General features: G+C 37.4%; 1 protein-coding gene across 1 annotated transcript in view; it reads left to right on the top strand.

Annotated features, from left to right (window-relative positions):
• Positions 1-21,106, top strand: part of LOC307171192 (polyunsaturated fatty acid lipoxygenase ALOX15B-like) — a 40,283-nt gene that overhangs the window by 3,830 nt on the left and 15,347 nt on the right. The window contains exons 3-13 of the mRNA XM_079892675.1: positions 3,623-3,824; positions 11,886-11,967; positions 12,089-12,211; positions 15,192-15,289; positions 16,021-16,190; positions 16,303-16,446; positions 16,958-17,161; positions 17,763-17,849; positions 18,023-18,192; positions 18,556-18,677; positions 18,943-19,043. Coding sequence (XP_079748801.1) covers positions 3,623-3,824; positions 11,886-11,967; positions 12,089-12,211; positions 15,192-15,289; positions 16,021-16,190; positions 16,303-16,446; positions 16,958-17,161; positions 17,763-17,849; positions 18,023-18,192; positions 18,556-18,677; positions 18,943-19,043 — 1,503 coding nt within the window. The remainder of the gene's footprint in view (positions 1-3,622; positions 3,825-11,885; positions 11,968-12,088; positions 12,212-15,191; positions 15,290-16,020; positions 16,191-16,302; positions 16,447-16,957; positions 17,162-17,762; positions 17,850-18,022; positions 18,193-18,555; positions 18,678-18,942; positions 19,044-21,106) is intronic.

Here is a 21,106-nt window from a genome sequence, read left to right as displayed (position 1 = left end):
TCAGTTTAAATGCCAAATAAATGCATGAATTTCATTCATAAATAGGCCATATCTGTGTATCCACTCTCTAGTTTATTTTAACATATTGTTATTCACACTGTTTTTTACATTTAAAGTTTGTCTATCTGGAACTTTTATTTGTCATGAGCTCTATATTTTAAGATGTAGCCTACTAGAAAAAAAATTATTCAACAACATAAACTCTGTTTTTACTCTGCAAAATTGCTACTGTATCTATCTATCTATCTATCTATCTATCTATCTATCTATCTATCTATCTATCTATCTATCTATCAATCAATCTATCTATCTATCTATATATATATCTACTGTATCTATCTATCCATCCCATCCATCCATCTATCTATCTGACTGAGCTTCCTTTGAGAAAAATAGCAGACCACCTTTTTTAAAATGTTATTTAAAATGGTGATCTGCTATATTTCACAAAGCCCATTTGTGCGGTTGTTGGTGTTATGTGAGAAAGACATTTTGAATATGAGCCTACTGTAAAATTAGCTGGCTTAAAAATGTGGATTGATCATTGCAGAGTTATTCCAGGCGCCTCCCGGGGCTGTTCGTATTGGAATTGTGTAATCACAGATTATGAACAGATGTTTTCAGAGGTGGACAAAGTACACAACTTCCTTACTTGAGTGAATGCACAGATACTACTGGTCAAATATTACTCTGTTGTAAAGACCGATTTTTACTTGAGTAAAAGTACAGAAGTACTCATTTTTAAAAGTACTTAAGTATCAAAAGTAAATGTCAATGCATTGTTTTATTATTGTTGCATTGTTGCTTGTAATACTTAAAGGTACAATATGTAAGAATTTTGCATTAAAACATCCCAAAATCTCAAGGCCAGTGTTATATATTTTGTTAAGTTGATTACTTACAATATCCCAAATGTTTCCAACTATTTTTAAATCGTGAGAAAATTGTGATTTTAACCAAGGAAACGGGGCGTGTGAGCAGGGGGGAGCTGGGAGTCGCTAGTCAATGGCGTCATATCCGCGTTACCCTCGGTTTCCGCTCGTACTGCGTGGAGTCCTGGACAAAGGCGGAAGTTGTAGTTGTAGGGTCTATCAAGCAAAAAACGTTAGCTTGTATCTTGCCGTCGTTATGGAACACAATTATTCTTTACCGATTGCAGCTGGTTCTGTCGACAAACTAAGCATGCTTAATTTTATATTTTCCAAATGTAGCATTCGGTAATAGTTATGTTTATTTAAGGAAAGTATTATTGCTTTAGATTTGTGTTTAGTTTATTGACATTGTTTATCACGTCTGGTGTTTATGGCCATGTATATAGCATGTGTTATACATAAAGATTAATCAGTATTTTGGCAAATGATGTGGGTATGTTCGAATGTACTTTTACAACAATTGTTTAGAACACGTAAAACTGCGCCGCGTTATCACAACAATGAATTCGACATATAGTAACATCTATGATCACCAATTTAGTATTAAAACTTACTTTTCTTGCGCTTAATTCATTTTAATGAAATAAAAGTGTGATGAGGTTCAGGAGTCAGGAAGAAGACAGGGGTCGGCGTGACTGGGACTCGTACTTAAAATAAAGCAAAACAAACAAAAGTCGCGCACAACGCGCATTCACCGAGGCAACCGCGACGGCACAAAACAGTTAAAAAACGAGAGCTTGGATCCACCGGTTTTCTTTCTCTGCGTCCAATTTTCTCTTCAGTCTCTCTCTCGTTCCAGCGCGGCTTTAAGCGTCTCTCCACGCGGATCACAGCAAAACACACAGGTGTTCGTCCCGCTCGTCTCTTCTCTCTCCCATTACAGACCGCGCTGAACCACGCCCCCCTCGCCACAAAAGCATGTCATTATAAAAATAGAACTTAGCCTCATCCATGAACATGATTTTTCAATTCCCGTCTGACTGATTTACATCCACGGTGGAGTTTAAAACGACAGTTCCCATCATTCCACGCTCCTTCACATCGTCATCAAGCTACGCCGTTGTTGTTGTTTGGAATGTAGCGCCCTCTAGCGGCAAAAAAAAATCGTGCATATTGTACCTTTAAAGTACTGTATGCCTCTGAATCTACGCCTGCCTACCCTCATATCAATATCAAATTTATTTCTAGAACACAGTTCCAGTAGTGGGATTGAATGTGAGATTGAATAAGTCACTCAAGAACGTCCACAATGGTTTCAGACACCCAAATGGCTGTTCCCTCAAATAGTGCCATATTTAAAGTTTTTGGGCTTTTGTGTGTACTTAAGTACAGTAAAAGTGTACTTAAGTACAGTACTCAAGTAAATGTACTTTGTTACTGTCCACCTCTGGATGTTTTACACAACAAGTATATATTCCCATTGGGTTGTTGGATTTTCATGTTTAATGGGAACTTTAGACATGATGATTTTTATACTGTACAAACTGTGTTATCCCCTAACTCTAATATAACAGTTATGAGTAGGTAATCTACAGACATCTACTGTTACGGACATATTATCATGGTACAGTTCAGCCTATTATTGATTTTTTACCCTTTTATCCAAAGAGACGGAACTATTTGCACTGTATTTATCAATGGGAAATACATCATGCTAAAATAATCTGTCATATACTGTGGCTCACATTATTGGGGTCACTTGCAAGTCGCAGCAGAACGAATTACGTGACTAGCAACATATTTCTGCTTCAAATATTGTGCGTAGTGGTTTCAGACATTATTTTATTAAAGTGCATTTGTCAGTGCCGCACTCGTACTGACTCTTATTCTGCCTGACAGAAAGAAAAGCTCATAGCTTACTGAAGGCGGAGCGTTTTGACCAATCAGATTAAAGGGGCGTTTCAGCGCCACCCACGTGTGCAAATGAAATATCGAACCCATAAACCGATTTGTAAACCGCAAACGAAAAATAAAAAAAATCAAGCCAAAATCTCATTTTTCGTTCTTTAAACTAATCTAAAAAACAAATAAACTAGCTGGTTTTCAATTCTCGTTATTCCTTCCAAACAGGAAATCACATGACCAAAAGATACACGGACCATTAAGACACATCACTCGTTCCTGAGTGACAAGTATTCGCTGAGTTACGGTTCATTTTCGGACGCATTTCAGAATGGACTTCACTGACAGAGAGAAGGCAGAGCTCGCATCATGTTTATTTTTCTTTATTTGGCGAAAAGCACAACACTTTGTTTTTATTGTGAGTACACAAAAAAAAAAATAGACACTTAACTGGATCGAATGATGTAAAACACTTAAATGTAAAATCAAAACCAACAGAGTATTTTGACTCTCTTTTGCACTGATAATAAAAAAAGTGAGCAGATCACGCCGGCGTGATTGCCGACCCCAGAGGGTTAAACCAACAGTGTGGAGTTTTGGACTAAAAACTATCAGTCAATGCTACATTTAATGGAAGATAAATGAAAGAGTGAGTATAAAAGTTGTATGGAGTAATGATAAAAACTAAAAATATTTAAAAATAAGAATGTTTTTTCATGGAAATTCTGGAGTTGCTTCTCTGAATTCCCCCCCCCCTCCCCCCTCCCCCCCTCCCCCAACTGCATATTATTCTTTTTTTTTTTTACCTACAATGGCTCTAATACGCCATTGCACATATGTCTCTTTAGGAACAAGAATTTAAGATAGACTGTAAAGCGTCCCTGGGCGAGCTCATAACAGTCAAGCTCTACTCCAAGCCGTTTATGGGTCTTTGCGACCAGTGGTTCTGCGATAAGATCAAGGTCAACACGCCAGAGGGTCATGAGATTTTGTTTCCTTGCTACTGCTGGCTTGACTGGAACGAGAAGCTCTATTTAAGACCTGCTAAAGGTAAGCACTCCAATTTCAAGTCATGGCCAAAATTAACATTTACCGGTGTACTTGAAAGTTCAGTGGTGATGTCTTGCAAATATACTGCATGTGCACGCGCACACACACACACACACACACACACACACACACACACACACACACACACACACACACACACACACAGTCTGGTTCATTTTGATTTGTTTAATTTCATGATCTGGGGTGAATTATCCATTGTTGCTTTAACAGCTACAAAGCTAGAAGCACTAAATGATATTCAAAGTCACATTACACGCTTTTAACATTAAAGGTGAACGAAGTAACTTTTTTACCTTAACCGAACAGCTTCGGAGTCATTGGAATAGTTATATGACTTTTTTCGGGTTGAATGGTGGTCGTCTCGCACCCCCCAAGAGCCTGTGAGCGGAAAAACCACCCTTGCAACTTTGGGCCGCCGGCCTCAGCATCAGGAAGTATCGCGTGATATCAGGTCTCACGATGTAACGAATTGCTTTACGGCACTGCACACATACACTATCTAAACATTTATATACTAGCCTTCTGTGTATCATACACACCTCAGTGGACATGGCTCTGTGCGTTCGCCGGGTTGTTTGAAAACAAATGCACATGACCAGCGGGAGAAGAAGGGAGGGGGGAGAGTCGCCAACGAGTTTTGAAGACAGTGTTGTCAAATATCTATTCCCCGAAGCTGTAGTGGGAGCTCTATAGAGAAACCCGTGAGCAAAAAGCGAGAAAACAGCAAAGAAATCGGCAAAGCTGCATAATGCTTCTTTAAATAAAGCACATAAACAGTGCCTGAGATTATCATTGCCACACTTTGTGTTTGTTGTTCCAGCTGCAACGTTGCAGAAATAGGAATAGTTTCTAAAATAGAGTCGTCACGTGTCGCCGTCGCGGCTGGTTAGGACAAAAACTCTGATTAACATGGAAAATAACCTTTTATTGCATGTCACGTATGGGTGTAACGGTACACAAAAATCACGGTTCGGTACGTACCTCGGTTTTAAAGTCACGGTTCGGTTTATTTTCGGTACAGTAAGGGAAAGAAATGCAAACATTAAACTGCAGGTTGTTTATTACTATAAACTTTTTTTAACAATTTGTTTACACTTTTTTAAACACTTTTTAATAAAATATAATAAAATAGATATAAATAAAAAAAAGAATAAGAAATAAAATACTGCTGCAAAGTTCTCCACTAAATAAAATACTCGCAGTCTCAATATCACACAATAAAATATAATGAAAAATATAAATAAATAACTATGATTACAGTGCAGCATTACCAATCCCAGCTTGTAGGCCTGCTCATATTTAAAAATTAAGGCTGGGAATCGATAAAAAAAAAAAAAACTAATTAATTGAACAATTTGCTGTAATTAATTGAAATTCCTCCAAGCTTGTAATCATCAATAATTAAACTTAGAATCACCTAATTAAATAAAACACGGGGAAAAAAGGAACAGAAAATAGCCCTATATTAAAATAATATTAAACATAAATATATCAATGTATTGTTATTTTTCAATAATCAATCAACATAATCAATTTAAGATTTTTTTTTTTTTTTCACTTTTTTACTAATTATCAAAATAAAATATAGTCCAAAGCTATAGTACAAACCTATTATTACCAGAGCATGTGATCAGAGCAGGTCATTTTACCATTGTTGCCAGCATAACTATATACCAGCTCAGCAAACAGAAGTCTACTACTGAGAAATTTCAGCTTATTTGAGCGGACTTTGCTTTTCCAGTGCGTGATCGGTACATGATTGGAGTGTTTGGACCGTTAACGACAGAGCAGAACGCGCAGCGCAAACACGGACTCGAACATTGAGCAGAGAGCGCAGCGGGCCGACACACACACACACACACACACACACACACACACACACGGAACGGAGAGTGCGGCGGCGCACACGGCGCGGAAAAGCTTTTTTTTCGCCCTGCAGTCGATTTCATTGGTTTAGTTTACAGTGACGACGGGTAAAACACTGGTAAAACATTAGAATCAGCTGCAGGGCGGGATTTGCGCTGAACGCGGAGACTTCCGCCACAATATGTTCGTGTGGAAACACGAAAATGTTCCTATGTTCCGCACACAAAATATTGCATTCAGTCATTCGGTTCACACGTGCACCGAACCGAAAGCCCTGTACCGAAACGGTCCGGTACGAATACACGTACCGTTACACCCCTCACGTGTAGTTAGGACACGGTGTTACAAAAAAGAGCATGAGTCCATATTACAATTTAGGGTGATGGGTTCTCAGAGGAAACTGTCTAAGTTATGTATTTCAGAAATGTACAAAATCACAGTTAGTGAAAAATGTATTAATTTAAACAATGTAATAATTTAATGCAGAAACAATGAGCACATTGAAGTAAAAATACCAGTTTGTTAACAAATGATAATGACATTTAGAAAAATTTAGCATTGGTGCTTGTTTGTTCTCTATAGACCATTTCAAGGACGTAAACAATAACATTCCGTTGGAATGCTACTGCGCATGTCTGGCCCTGAAGCATTTCCGGTGGCGGCGTTTGTCTGTGAAAACAAGCGCGTAACTTACGTCTAGCGAAAAGGCAACAGTTAAAGTATTTCCAAAAACTGAAAATAAACGATGATTGCAATTACCGGACCCTTTAAATAAGACTTTGATGCGTATACTTTTTACACAGAACAACGTTTGCCTGAGTAAGTTAGTCCGATTGGGTGTTGCGGCTGCTTGCGTGTACACGAGAGATGCAAAAAAAAAAAACTATCGCAGTCTGGATACTTACAATTAATTTCTTAGCAGAAAGGTTGGGAACATTCGTTCGTAAAATGTTGATGACATCTGTCTTGTGTTTGGTGAAGATGAAGCAAGTCAAACAGCGTCAAAAACGTACTTATCATGGTTTGTCCGGGGAGGTTACGAGTGGGCATTTCACTTGCATTTGCTGGCATATCTATGCGCAAATATTCATATTTATTTGTACAGCGCTATTCAAAATACATATCGTTTCAGAGCAGCTTTAGAGAACATGCATGTATATTACAACGCTAAATGTACGCTAGTAAACGGACTTCATTTATGACAAGTTATGCCAGTACTCATTTCATTCGTTTCCAAATGTGTGTGCATTAGTTGGGTGAAGTGTGTTGCTGTGGAACGGTGTGCGAGAGGGTTTAAATGTCCTATCTGAGCCCCTCATGTGGTCACAAATAAATAGAAGGTGAAAGCAATGTAATGCTGGCTGTCTTTTTTTTTTTTCTAATGCATAAACCTGTATTAGTCATTTAAGAGAAATGTATACGTGAAGATTAATAATTGTAAAATTAAGAATAAAACATACAGAATACACTTTTTAGGTCCTTGAAGGGAAAATCTTATTTTATGGTTAGTATAGTCACATACAGATTTGCTAGCTGTGTGTGTATTTATGTAGTCAACATTTGAAGTGGATCAAAAAAGTTAATCAAAGTTGTCCTAAGACAAGAACGGGTATTGTTCAAAATGAATGTTAACTTTAATGAAAGGTTTTTATCCACTTCATATGTTGACTACTGTATATTAAAAATACATAAACAAAAGAAACATCCTCTCACTTTTAACAGCTATTTCCAGCAAATTTCTTAATGTGTAAATAAATACTTGTATGAACATAATCTGCTTCAACAACTGAGACAACAACATAAAACACATTTCACAGACTTTTTTTGACAAACAGAAATGGAGTTATGAGTCCCTGAAAAAAGGGGCTCAATATCAATCCTCAAGGTCTCGAACACATCTGGGGGTTCATATGTGTGCAGAATTATTGATTTTGCACGTTGATTTCACGATCATATTTTTTTTTTTTCAGACACATTTTTACCAATTCCAAACCACAAAAACTACAATTAATTTTGTATTTAATAATTTATAAGTGATATAGAAATGTTCATCAAGGCTGGAAATTAAAAAAACCTTATATTCAGATGTGCAAAATTATTAGGCACGTTTTCTTTTACAGTTAAAATAAGCCAAAAAAGAGAGGTAAATAATACTAAAAAATGCCCCACACTTAAGAATCACAAGCTGAAGTGTAGTAAAATACATGAAGAATTAATCTTCCATAATCTGGCATTAAGTTTTAGGAGTTCATTTTTAAAAATGAACTCCCAAAACTTACCGATGAAGATGAATTCTTCAAACAGTGGAACAAGAGGATGTGATGCTGGTCCTTCAAGAGTCAGTCCCATCTGTCTGTCCATAAAGCCTATAAAAACAGTCTTCATGTATTTTACTACACTTCAGCTTGTGAACCCAAGTCTCTGAGATCCTGATATCTTGCTCTTCTGGAGACTCCAGGTAAGTTGCAGTTCTGGAAAATGGTGGCGCTGGAGACTAAAGGGTTCCTGATGGTTTCACACTTAATTATTTTGCAGTTAACTTTTCTTCTCCACCTGATTTTGTCTGACCCTGCTGACCCAATGAGGATTTCACTGTCCAATGGTCATGCTCCTTCTCATGGGCATTTAATAATTTGTGACTTTTCAGTCTGAGTTAAATCTCTTTTTTTGGCTTATTTTATCTGTAAAAGAAAACGTGCCTAATAATTATGCACACCTGAATATAAGGCGTTTTCATTTCCAGTCTTCATGTACAATTATATATCCCTTAAATATATTAAATACAAAATGAATAGTAGTTATTAAGCGGTAGTAGTTATTAATGTGGTTTTGAATTGGTAAAAATGTGTCTGAAAAACAAAATATGATCAGAAAATCAAGGTGCCTAATAATTCTGCACACACTGTATGGTCACATGTGGTTTGGCTGTTGTTCCTGTCTCCCTGTAGTAGTCTTGGACGTCTTAAATTACAAATGATGGCTTTCCTATTGAAGACAAAAGCAGAAAAACAAATATTAACTTAATCTGGTTAATGCACAATATTTAAGAACTAATGCTACTATTGTGTACTATAGTAAATGTTGGAATTAACATTAGCCAATCTTAAGTGATGAAAAATGTTTACCGTTAACGTTACCTTTTGTAAACTACTGCAGCACACCATTCAGGTAACTGTTATACAGTATACATTCTGTAATGTGTTAACCTACTTACTGCAGTTGTCAACTAACTAGACAACTAGCCAACAAATGTTAACTCTACTTAATTACAGCCCACAGAACATTTAGGGGAAAAGACGGAACTAAAAGCTTGGCCTATTCTCACTAAATTACACGCGTCAAAATGCTAGGTTTATATGTAAACAATAACGAACAGAGCTATCTTAAATTATGCTGCAGCATACATAAACAGTTAACGTAAAGAAATACAAATAATCCAGTATTTTACTTACCAGAATCGAAATGTGTGCTGTATATTGCTAGTTGCGTTCCGCCTTCTCGCTTCACTGATGCAATCCAGGCGCGTTTTTCAGGAATTTAAACATTTTAATTTCCAAAAAAAAATTCGTTTCGGGCCAGAAGGAGGACCCAACTAACGAGCAACAAGGACCTAATTTTAATTTAGATATTCTAAATAGCAGGATTAAATAAATTATCGCAATCCCACTGTACATCAAGCGCATCCCGCCATTGTTTTGAATGCGCTCGACAACTAACCGGAAACGTCCTAGGGCCAAATACGTCACTTCCTTAAACAGACGAAAGGCCGTTGAAATGGTCTATAAGCTTGTTTTTCTCATGGGAACCTCAGTTTAGTTCACCACAATGACACGAGTCCCCATGAGTCTGTGTGCATTCAGGTTTAAGTCCCCATCAGGATAGAAAAACATGTACACACACACACATTTTTGTATATTGCAGAAGAAATCCTTTAAGCGAACCTTTGTGTCTTCATATGACGGAGAGATAATGTCAAAAGTGTCAGATGCTCAAATAAAGTATAACTCCTGCACAGGGTCAAGACTAGAGATTACTTGGCTGTCATTGTTATGATGTTCATTGGGTGATGGATTGCAGATGTACTGCGCATGGGTCCGTGTAACGCTTCACAATTCAGTTTTCAGACCATACAATGCAAATGCAAAATGAAAAATTGAAACCAGACATTCATTTTTCTTGTTTTTCCAGTACATTATCAATGGATACTTGCCTTTTTCTCCCCTTTTTCAATTTTACTTTTGCTAAATTGTGACTTCAGAAACAAACATTTGAATAAATGAAATCTAACCGATGTTCTATTTTTCCATTTTTCGTCTTGTAATTTGTGTGGGCGGTACCATTAGCACGGGGGTGTGGCCGTGGACTAACTTTACTATCATTTCATTGATTTAACTGCTTTATTTACACTGCATGCACGTTTGAGGAGAAGTTTAAAAGACGAAACACAGGACAACATTTTTCACCCGAAGTGCCATAACTTTTATTATTAATAGTCTGTGCTAAATTATAAGGCAGTCTCGGACCGGCCATCGGGAGCAGCCGGGAAAAGTGAAATCCCGGTGGCCTGGGTATGATTTGGCACATATTGCCCTTGTTTGTATTTACCTATTCATTCTTACTTAATTTTATTAATATATAGCTATATCATTGTTGTTGTTCATTTTACATGGTACAGTAGCCTAGGCAGCCACAACCACGAGATCCCAGACAGTTCATTTTCAGTGCAGCAGAACGGGGGTGGCTCGCGAGCAGCAGCGCTTTCCAAGATCCTTCACGGGAATCTAGAATAACGATAAAAATGATAGCCTACTAAGCAAAAATATAGAAAGAAATAAGCATATTTCTTATCCCCCCCCCCCCCCCCCCTCTCTCGTTAGCTTTCGTTTGTAGGCTAATACAATATTTAATGTCTAGTGCTGATTCATTATCGAATGGCGAATTTAATGTGCTCGTATAAATAAATAAAAAACAAGCTGGGCAATGTGCCAAACGTTGCAAGGTATTTCTGTTTATTTATTGAAAATAAATAAATATTATTGCTCTTGATAGTTAGCTATAGCCTAGTATCGCCTCATGCTCATATCCCGGCGAACTGCTTCTATTGTAATGAACAGACTAGAGTTCTACAACTATGCTAGATTTAAGGGCACGGGAACGAGAAGCGGTGTAGAGCTAAAGCACACAGAAGCTCAAGCGGATGCCGTGGTAACGAACAATGAAAACATCTGCATCTTTATTGTAGCCTATTGTAGGCTATTACAAACGAGAGCTAAAAACCTAACAAAAAGAAGAAGCTTTTTTTCTATATTTTCGCTTGGTAGTATTTTTATTAATAAGGTCAATACAAACAAGGGCAATGTGCCAAATCATACCCAGGCCACCGGGATTTCACTTTTCCCGGCTGCTCCCGATGGCCGGTCCGAGACTGCCTTATAATTTAGTACACGTAGACTATTAGCCTAATAATAAAAGTTATGGCACTTCGGGTGAAAAATGTTGTCCTGTGTTTCGTCTTTTAAACTTCTCCTCAAACGTGCATGCAGTGTAAATAAAGCAGTTACATCAATGAAATGATAGTAAAGTTAGTCCACGGCCACACCCCCGTGCTAATGGTACCGCCCACACAAATTACAAGACGAAAAATGGAAAAATAGAAAATCGGTTAGATTTCATTTATTCAAATGTTTGTTTCTTAAGTCACAATTTAGCAAAAGTAAAATTGAAAAAAAGGGGAGAAAAAGGCAAATATCCATTGATAATGTACTGGAAAACAAACAAAAAAGAATGTCTGGTTTCAATTTTTCATTTTTTCATTTGCATTGTATGGTCTGAAAACTGAATTGTGAAGCGTTACACGGACCCGTATGTAGTTGTCATTCATGTGTTTGTTTTTTTTACAAAGACATCTTTTTTTTATGTATCTCAGAAGACTGTGCTATATTAGCTATAGACTAATGCTACTATTAGCCTTTTTCAAATAAAGCACATTTGTAATCAAATTAAAGTGTCTAAGAAAAAAAAATGACATGGATGACAAGTCATCGTCCTATGGTCAAGAAACGATATATATACAAAATATAGCCTAGCCTACTTTTTTTTTTTTTAAATTTATGTTTTCGAATGCAAACATAAACAAATTTAGATTGTGAATTAATGTTGGCATTTGCATTTCAGCTTCACTTGTGTTCCTGGACGAGAACATAATAGCCCAAAGACAAAGGATGAGGCAGCTAGAGGAGCAACAAAAGTTATTTAGGTTGGTGGGCAGCACGCCAATACAAGTCGGGTGTAACAGTGAAGTGTCTGTGTTATATTAAAATTAATTCAGAGAAATGAAATTCCTTCCGTTGAAATAAAGCTGAATATTCTACCCCCAGGTGGCGTGTCTATGCTGAGGGCACGCCTCAAGTTATTGATTGCGACACTCCCCTCACTCTGCCGCCTGAAGTCCAATTCTCTTACGCAAAGGAAAATGAGTTTTATTACACCGCAGGAACACAGTAAGTGACTAAGTCATCTTTTAACCCTCCTGTAGTGTTCATCTCTTTGTTACACACTGTTCAGTGTTCACATGTCTGCTGGATCCAATATTGGGTTTTTAGAACAACAGAACCATAAGAATGTAGGGAACCAACTTAACAGGTGTCGACTCTATTTTAATTGAAATTACAAACAATATAGACAGTAGGCCTATTCATGGTTAATCTTTGCCATATAGGCTTCCTCTTCCAGATCACAGTTATTGGTAGCAGCAGCAGGTTCCCATCAGTGTAGTTTCACATGAGGGAGAAGATAGATTCTCGTGCTTAAAATATATCACTTTTGCAACTGTGTCTGACTGGTGGTGTAGCTTCTCACACTGCACGGCATCTGTTTTTCATCAGATTAACAGTTTTTTACCATGTTTGCTTTTTCTCACCTACGATTTACACATTTCTGTTGCATCCAGGTTAGACGTGCGGATTCGGTAATGCGATAAATCACGGTAATGGATATGCACGATATTGTTATCGTGGGCACTTCAAAATACCGTGAAAAATAATAGATCCGAATTTAGATTTTTAGAACACGCATTAGCTTATTTTCCATCAACCGCTTAAACAAACACTGCATATATGCTGTGCAAAACACGTGCGCACTCTGATTAGCTCTCGGGTTCTGTCCATTTTATTACGAAATTCAGACAATAAATACAGTTTTGGCGCTTTTAAATGTGACGTGACGGATCGCTGTAGCGCCTTAGTTCAAGTAAACCGATCATCTGTTACTTTTTATTTAAAGATACAGTACAACTTACCGAAAGGTATATATGCCTCATACATAATATCGATCAATCAGTGTTTTTTAACCACGGAAAGAGGTCAATAAAACTGCAGGAGAACAATTGTCACATAACGTTACATTTACCTCAGGAAAGCCATTTAATGACCAGAGCACGTTAGTTGAAAAAATAGCTATAGAGAGGAGTATTTTGCTAAATATGTGCACTTAATTACATATTTATTATATGTTTACTTGTGTCATTACATAATTGTTATTATAATGAAAACAGCATTATATTTAATTTGTTATTTTTAACCTTTAATAATACCAGCTGACGTCGGTAGAGTTGTTCATACGTAAATTAACAAGGCTTCATTTTACAGTACAGTTGCACTTTACTTACCGAGTAAATTGTCATGTTTTCCTTGGTAACGTTGCAGGACATACAAGGTAAAAAATTGTGACTATATGGAAAAGGGAATGATCAGGTTATATGGTAGAATTCCGGTAATGCCATGGAAATAAACAAGGCTTCATTTTACAGTACAGTTACACTTTACTTACTGAGTAAATTGTAAAAACATCTGCAAGAACATACCCAGTATTTAAGATGTGCCATGACATTAGGGAAAACTGTTCCTGCGGGGTAGTTACCAGGTAAGTGTAAGGTAAATTATTTGATAAACCCTCTATAAATGGGTGTAGCAATGAACAACAACTATGTGAGACAAGGTAATTTATTGGAAACTACCGTCTTAATTTCAAGATAGTAATAAATAAACATGGACTGTTACCAACATAACCCTAGGATAACTACAAACCTAACTTGAATTGATGGGTAATACTGGAGGTGTTTCTAAAAATTGTCTCCCTACATTCTGAGGAAGTACACAATTAAATCGGAGTTATTACCAACCTAAACAGGTAACAAGTACACAGTACTTTGTTGAGTTGATATTTAACAGTGGTGTTTTTTTCCCTGGTAGTTTCTCTGTAATTGCATACTAATCACCTTAAGTAATTACACACTAAAATACTATAATTTACCATATGCTTACCAGGTAAATACTTAGTAGTTTCTCTGCATTTACATACTTGTTACCTGTGGTAATTACCAATAACCAACTATAACTTACCATATATTTACCAGGTAAATACCTAGTAATTAGGGAACTGTAAAAGGAAGGGTTACCGCCTTTATTTGTTATAATTTTGATGATTATGGCTTACAGCTTGTGAAAACCATGAAATCGAAATCCCAGAAAATTAGAATATTACATGAAATCACACAGTAATTACACAGTGATACCATGGTCATTGAACCAGGTTTTGGTTCTTTTGGCAGTGTGGGCAGGTGCAAATCCTGCTGGAAAATGAAGGAAGCATGAAGTGCTCTGGAAATGTCCTGGTAGACGGCTGCGTTGACTCTGGATTTAATAAAGCACAGTGGACCAAAGTCCTCTTTTCTGATGAGAGCAGATTTTGCATCTCATTTGGAAACCAAGGTCCCAGAGTCTGGAGGAAGAATGGAGAGGCACACAGTCCAAGATGCTTGAAGTCCAGTGTGAAGTTTCCACAGTCTGTGTTGGTTTGGGGAGCCGTGTCATCGGCTGGTGTTGGTCCACTGTGCTGTCCACTCAACGCAGCCGTCCACCAGGACATTTCCAGAGCACTTCATGCTTCCTTCAGCAGACAAGCTTTATGGAGACGCTGACTTCATTTCCCCGCAGGATTTGCACCGGCCCACACTGGCAAAATAACCAAAACCTGCTTCAATGACCATGGTATCACTGTGTAATTACTGTGTGATTTCATGTAATATTCTAATTTTCTGGGATTTCGATTTCATGGTTTTCACAAGCTGTAAGCCATAATCATCAAAATTATAACAAATAAAGGCTTGAAATATCTCACTTTGCATGTAATGAGTCAATATAATATATTAGTTTCACCTGTTAAGTTGAATTCTTGAAATAAATCAACTTTTTGATGATATTCTAATTATACGACCAGCACCTGTATATTCAGTGTATTTTGCATGGAAGTGGATGGCATTCGCAAAATAGCTTTGTTTTCTCAAAGACAGTAATGATGTAATATCTAATAGTAACTACAAAGATGCTCACAACTAAAGCTAGGATGGACCATAGGTAGTATATCAAGGTTAGTTACACTATTAATGTTTGCACTGTGTACCTGTGTATTCTGTGTGTGCAGGTTAGTTGCTCTGAAGCTAACTAGATATGCTGACTGCAGAAATTCATGGGAAAGCATCAACAAACTGGACATTTGTGGAAACGGATCGAAAACAACTGGTACTCATCTTAAATGAATGAACTGTTCAAAATGACTGTATTGCAAATAAAGTACTGTCTGTACTGTAGCATCCCTTACTGAACATAAATATATGGGAATATACTGCAAAATATAATGCAATATATTACATAATAAATGTCCATATATGGGAAACTAGTGCTTATATTTTTCAAAATAATGCAATATATGCATTGACCATGCATGGATATATAATAATACATATAAAATATTTATAAATGTATGTAATATTACATGTAATATTCACAAGTCTCTTGTCTCTTGGCTGAATACTTTAGTACATGCAGGTGTGCTTGTGCTTTTGTTAACTAGCTTGAAAATATGAAACACTTATATATATATTTGTTTTTTTATTTTTTACATTATATTACATTCTATTTTTCTCTATATATGTGTATTTATGTTATATGAGTAATTAATAATATATCGGCAATATATTACACATGCAGTACCATATCTAATCACATATACATCTATATATTATGAAGTGTATTACTGAATATAAAGTTACATACATTATGATATATTAGTAAATATATTGTCACATTTTTTCAATATATAAAAAGTGGCAATTCATTATGTATTATTCAATACATTGTAATATATGAACACACTATATTATTGTTAAACCATTTAATATATTGATCATTCATATATGGGGAATATATTTTCGTTCCGTAAGGGATATGTTCTGACACAGCATGCTTTGCAGAATACTGTCGGGAGAACTGGGATAAGGACGAGTTCTTTGGCTACCAGTTTCTGAATGGCCTCAATCCCATGATGATCCAGCGCTGCTCAACTCTGCCTGAGAATTTCCCGGTCACAGATGACATGGTCAAAGACTCACTAAGAGGGAGCAGCTTGGAGCAGGAGATGGAGGTACGCTACTTGCTCCTGGCAATGATTTGCAGTGACTGGGTCTGGTTTGCTTTGGTGTTGTCTAATTTCCTGTGTTTCTTCATTCTTTGGTGTGATCTACCCCCATACCCAGAAAGGGAACATCTTCCTGTCTGACTATAAGATGTTGGACGGGCTGGTGGGGAATGTGGTCAATGACAAGCAGCAGTATCTCACGGCTCCCCTGGTCCTGCTGTACTGCAACCCTCATGGCATGATGCTGCCCATCGCCATTCAGGTGCGTGTCTTGCATCCGGAGTGCAGAAATCCTCGGCTTATGAACAAAACCTCGGCTCTTTGAGGGAGAATACAAGACATCACGCTGTATGGGATATCGCTCCTTGAGCATGTAGAGGGATTAGAATTGGCTTCAGCTGGGAAATGCTCAAGAAGCGATATCCCAGGGTGACGTCGAAGTGCTTTGACCGAAACAGAACTACATGGTCAGTCTTTATTAAATTAAATACAGATGAATAAATCTTGAAAGATGAGGTAAATAACCAAATTATTACAAAGAAACAAAGAAAAGGTGATATATAGGTAATGTACAACTGATGAGTAGGCAAACTTGTCTAAATGATTAAACATTAAATAAACCTTTTTTTAAGATGTCAATGTCTTTATAGAGTAATTATGACAGATGCTGTGGAAATCCTTTCTCATTTTCTTAAAAGAGAAAAATAATACTCAAGATTCCCTCAGAAACCGTTTGTACTAATTTCATGTATGTTCAAACTTAATCTGCACAGTTAATGCAAAAGCCGAGCAAAGACAACCCCATCTTCCTCCCGACGGATTCAAAGGCTGACTGGATACTGGCCAAGATCTTCGTCCGAAACGCAGAGTTTGCCGTTCACGAGGTGGACTTTCACCTGCTGAGGACTCACCTGCTGGCGGAGGTGTTCACCGTGGCCACGTTGCGCAATCTTCCCTCTCCACACCCTCTCTACAAGGTATTGAATCTGTCGCGCATGAGTTGGTTTGACGTGTGAACGGTGAGGGCTCATAGAACAACAGGAGCGTGTTCCAGACATACCACATCCACACACACACAGAGAGAGAGAGAGAGAGAGAGAGAGAATGATAGACAGTTAAATAATGTATGTTACTTCTATAATATTTGACGGCAGGGGAGTTTTTCAGCTGTAGTCTGTGGTCACAGCTGTCTATTTTACCTCAGAGATGTTGCTCACTTAAAAAGCCTGCCCTTCATTATTTACCTTTGGAGAGCGGGGCTGATCTATAGCCTGTGGTCACAGACTACACAGAACATTAGGTACACAAGTAATGTCTTTCTCAAACCCATTCACCTCCCTCTAACAATTCTCTCAAAAAATAGAATCATTCTGTAAATCATGTAAAAATAACTGGAATGGAATTCAGGTAGTCACATACAAAAGCAGGCTTGCAGGTGCAGGTAAACACACACGCAGGTGCAATAACGCACACACTCACAGACAAGAAATTAAAATTCATTCCTCATTCATATATTTTTATCTTCAAAGAATGTGAAGGCAGTGAATGCTAATCTCTTAAATACTTTTCCTTCTGTAGCTCCTCTTCCCCCATATCCGATACACGCTCCAGATCAACATCATGGCCCGGAGTCAACTGATATCCAAGGATGGGTTCTTTACAACGGTATGCATATGTCATGGTTAAAGAGGCACTAAAGGTCTTCAATTATAATCCAATACACTTTTTGTTGAATTCAGTTCACTATCCTATGTTAGGGTTAATTTACTTTGTTTATACAGTAGCCTTTAACCTAACTTTATGTTATGTCTTCTCTCCATTAATGATACTACTCTTAGCATGCAGGAGTAGGTGGAGAGTCATTGGAAAAGTTGCTGAAGCGCGCTACTGCCTCCCTGACCTACAGCGCCCTCTGTCTTCCTGATAACATCTCTGAGAGAGGCCTGGAGACTGTGCCCTGCTACTACTACAGAGATGACGGGATGAGACTGTGGGATATCATCAACAAGTATGACTACCAGTGGAGTTTAGTCTAGTGTTTTATTGATAGGCATTATGCTTTCTACTCTGTGTGTGTGTGTGTGTGTGTGTGTGTGTGTGTGTGTGTGTGTGTGTGTGTTACATAGTTCAGCCCTAAAAACTGGATGTACTAATACATCCTGGTGCAATTTCTGATTCATATTTCAACAAATACAGTGTCAGTTACACAGGTTCATGGGTTTAGTCAGTAAGCACATGCTGTACATGTACTGTGTTGTAAGTCGCTTTGAATAAATTCCTGCTTAAGAAATAAATGCAAAAGAAAATGTACAAAAAAAGTAAAGCTGTAAATATGTAAACCTGGAAAACATCTGACTGTGGGTGCTTACAGGTTTGTTGCGGGTCACTTGTCACACTACTATCAAGAAGATGAACACGTGCAGAAGGACACAGAGCTGCAGCATTGGATCAGTGAGATATTCACCAATGGCTTCCTGAGAAGTGATGCCTCAGGTCTGTTATCAATCCGTTATCAGGGCTGTTGCAGTTGAAGATGCTGCAAGTGTGATTTCAGTGTAATTCACTGTTTTATGGAAAATAATTGAACCAGGTCAATAGTCAAAACTAGTTTGAATTATGGCTCCACTTGCTATTTCTGTGCTAGTGTGTGTGTGTGTGTGTGTGTGTGTGTGTGTGTGTGTGTGTGTGTGTGAGCACGCATGTATAAACATCCTAAACTGAGTTCCTCACAGAAACAGCCTTTCATTCTTCTTCACAGGAATACCATCATCTTTTCAGACATTGAAAGAGCTTATCAAGTTTGTCACCATGGTGATCTTCACTGCATCAGCCCAGCATGCTGCTGTAAACAGTGGACAGGTCAGTTGGTACAAGTTAATTCAATTGATTGAATTCCAATCTCACAGAGCCATTAAAGCTGCAGTCCGTGTGTCCTAATCTCATACACTTTTCCTCAAACCCAGCGAATTGCTCCTCACATTCCTCGAGCTGTACATTCAGTGTCACGTGTTCATGTGTTTTGATTCATGTGTATAGTTCTGTTCTAGTGTTTTGCGGCCTGTGTGTTAAGCCGAGTGCACACTGTGGGATTTTGGCCACGATTTGGTCGTCTGAGACAAATTGATCAAATCCTAAAAGATTCCTCTGATCTTTGGCTAAATTCTGAAGTCTTTGACCATTAGTTTGACATGTTCACCGATAGCCGATTAACCCTCTGGGGTCTGAGCTGTTTTCTGGGCCGTGGAGGTATTCTGACATGCTCTGACATTTGTGCTTATTTCTGTTACTTGTGACATTTTCATGGCTAAAGTCTGATTACACTGTATTCAGCACATACTCTGCTACAATAATATATCAGCAGCATGTATGTAAAAGTTTGTTGTTTTGAGATAATGACATTTATGCGTGGTTTGTGAAATAAGGTCATGAAACCCATACTGATAATTTCTTTACAAGACTTTTGAAAATTGTATGACGTAGCCTAGAATATTTGCTCTAAAACTTTGTGAAAATCACCCTGACTGCTCATTCAGAGAAGACAATATATTGATTTAAAGACCCTCCCCTAACGGCCCTATTAGGAGCTATCAGGCCCTGAGCAACCTTGCACAAAGAATGAGGAGATTTAAAAAAGAATGGCTTTTAGATTTTTTGGATTTATTTACAACACAACATAATCCAAAGATACACAACAAATGACAAAAATGCACTCATTGAAAACAATGATCCAAAGACAGAGACCTTTGTGCCATTCCTAAAAACATTGTACATACCTTTCATTTCCAAGGTGTTTGATTTTCACTTTACCATGTTCATGTACAGAGACTCATGTGAATGTTGAAGTCAGCAGGACTCAGTGGCATCTGGGCCCTGAAAAAAAAAAAAAGTGAACATACTGATATCAAGAGAAAGGCCTTCACGATTTTGGGAATAAATTTTAGATTTTTCTGGTTAAAATTGCTTTTTAAAATTCACAGAATACACACACACACACACACATAAATGTTTCCAACAATATATAATATAATGAACACCAGGTTTGTTGTGCCTTGTAGGCATAGGCTATGCGCAGTGCTGCATAAAATAATAATAGCAACAACCATAGCAGCCTATAAATCTTCCAAAATATTTCAGTAACAACTAAGCTAGAGAAAAATATATTGATTATCATGTTACTTCAAATGTTTCCATTCGTTATGATGATATGAAATGAGATAATAGTAAAAACATGAAGCCGTTTGGTGCTTTTCAAACGCGATCGCGATCCAAAATATGATACATTCAAACGCGATCACGCTCAAATATAAAACATTATGGTTACCATATACATATCTACATTTGAGCAGATATCCACAAACACAGTAACAGTAAACACAGGTCTAAATATTATAATAATCACCATATATCTAGCAACAGTTCAACTGCAATGTGAAATGTATGCAACAATAACAAACTAATATGTAAGAACTTCTTACTTTACATCTTTCTTGTCTTCAAATCGCGTTCTTCTTCTGAGGTAAATCCAATGTAAGCTCACGGCGCGTCTTTCAAACTCGACGAAAAGCAGAGACTTGTGAAGTGTTTTCGTGCTTTGTTTTTGAGGTAATGAGCGCGATCGCGTTCCATGTGGAGATTTGCATGTGAATATCTTTTGAGCGAGTGGGCGTGTTCAAATTAAAAATAATTAGGAAGCGCGTGAAAAGCTGAACATCTTGTTGGTTTTATACAAATTACTTAAACAGAGAATATTTGTTTTCAGTTTCAATCCAATCATTTAAAAGTACACACTTAAATGTTTATAAAGGTATATGGCTCATAAATGTGTGACAAGTATTCGCTGAGTTTTGTTTCAGTTTATAGACGTGCTCAAGAAAAAAAAGTTCACCGCGACAGAGAGGCAGAACGCACACCCTGTTTATTTT

The sequence above is a fragment of the Squalius cephalus genome (assembly GCF_949319135.1).
Source record: "Squalius cephalus genome assembly, chromosome: 14".
NCBI lineage: Eukaryota > Metazoa > Chordata > Actinopteri > Cypriniformes > Leuciscidae > Squalius > Squalius cephalus.
The sequence above is the reverse complement of the archived record's forward strand: the minus strand, read 5'-3'. Positions and strand labels throughout refer to the sequence as shown.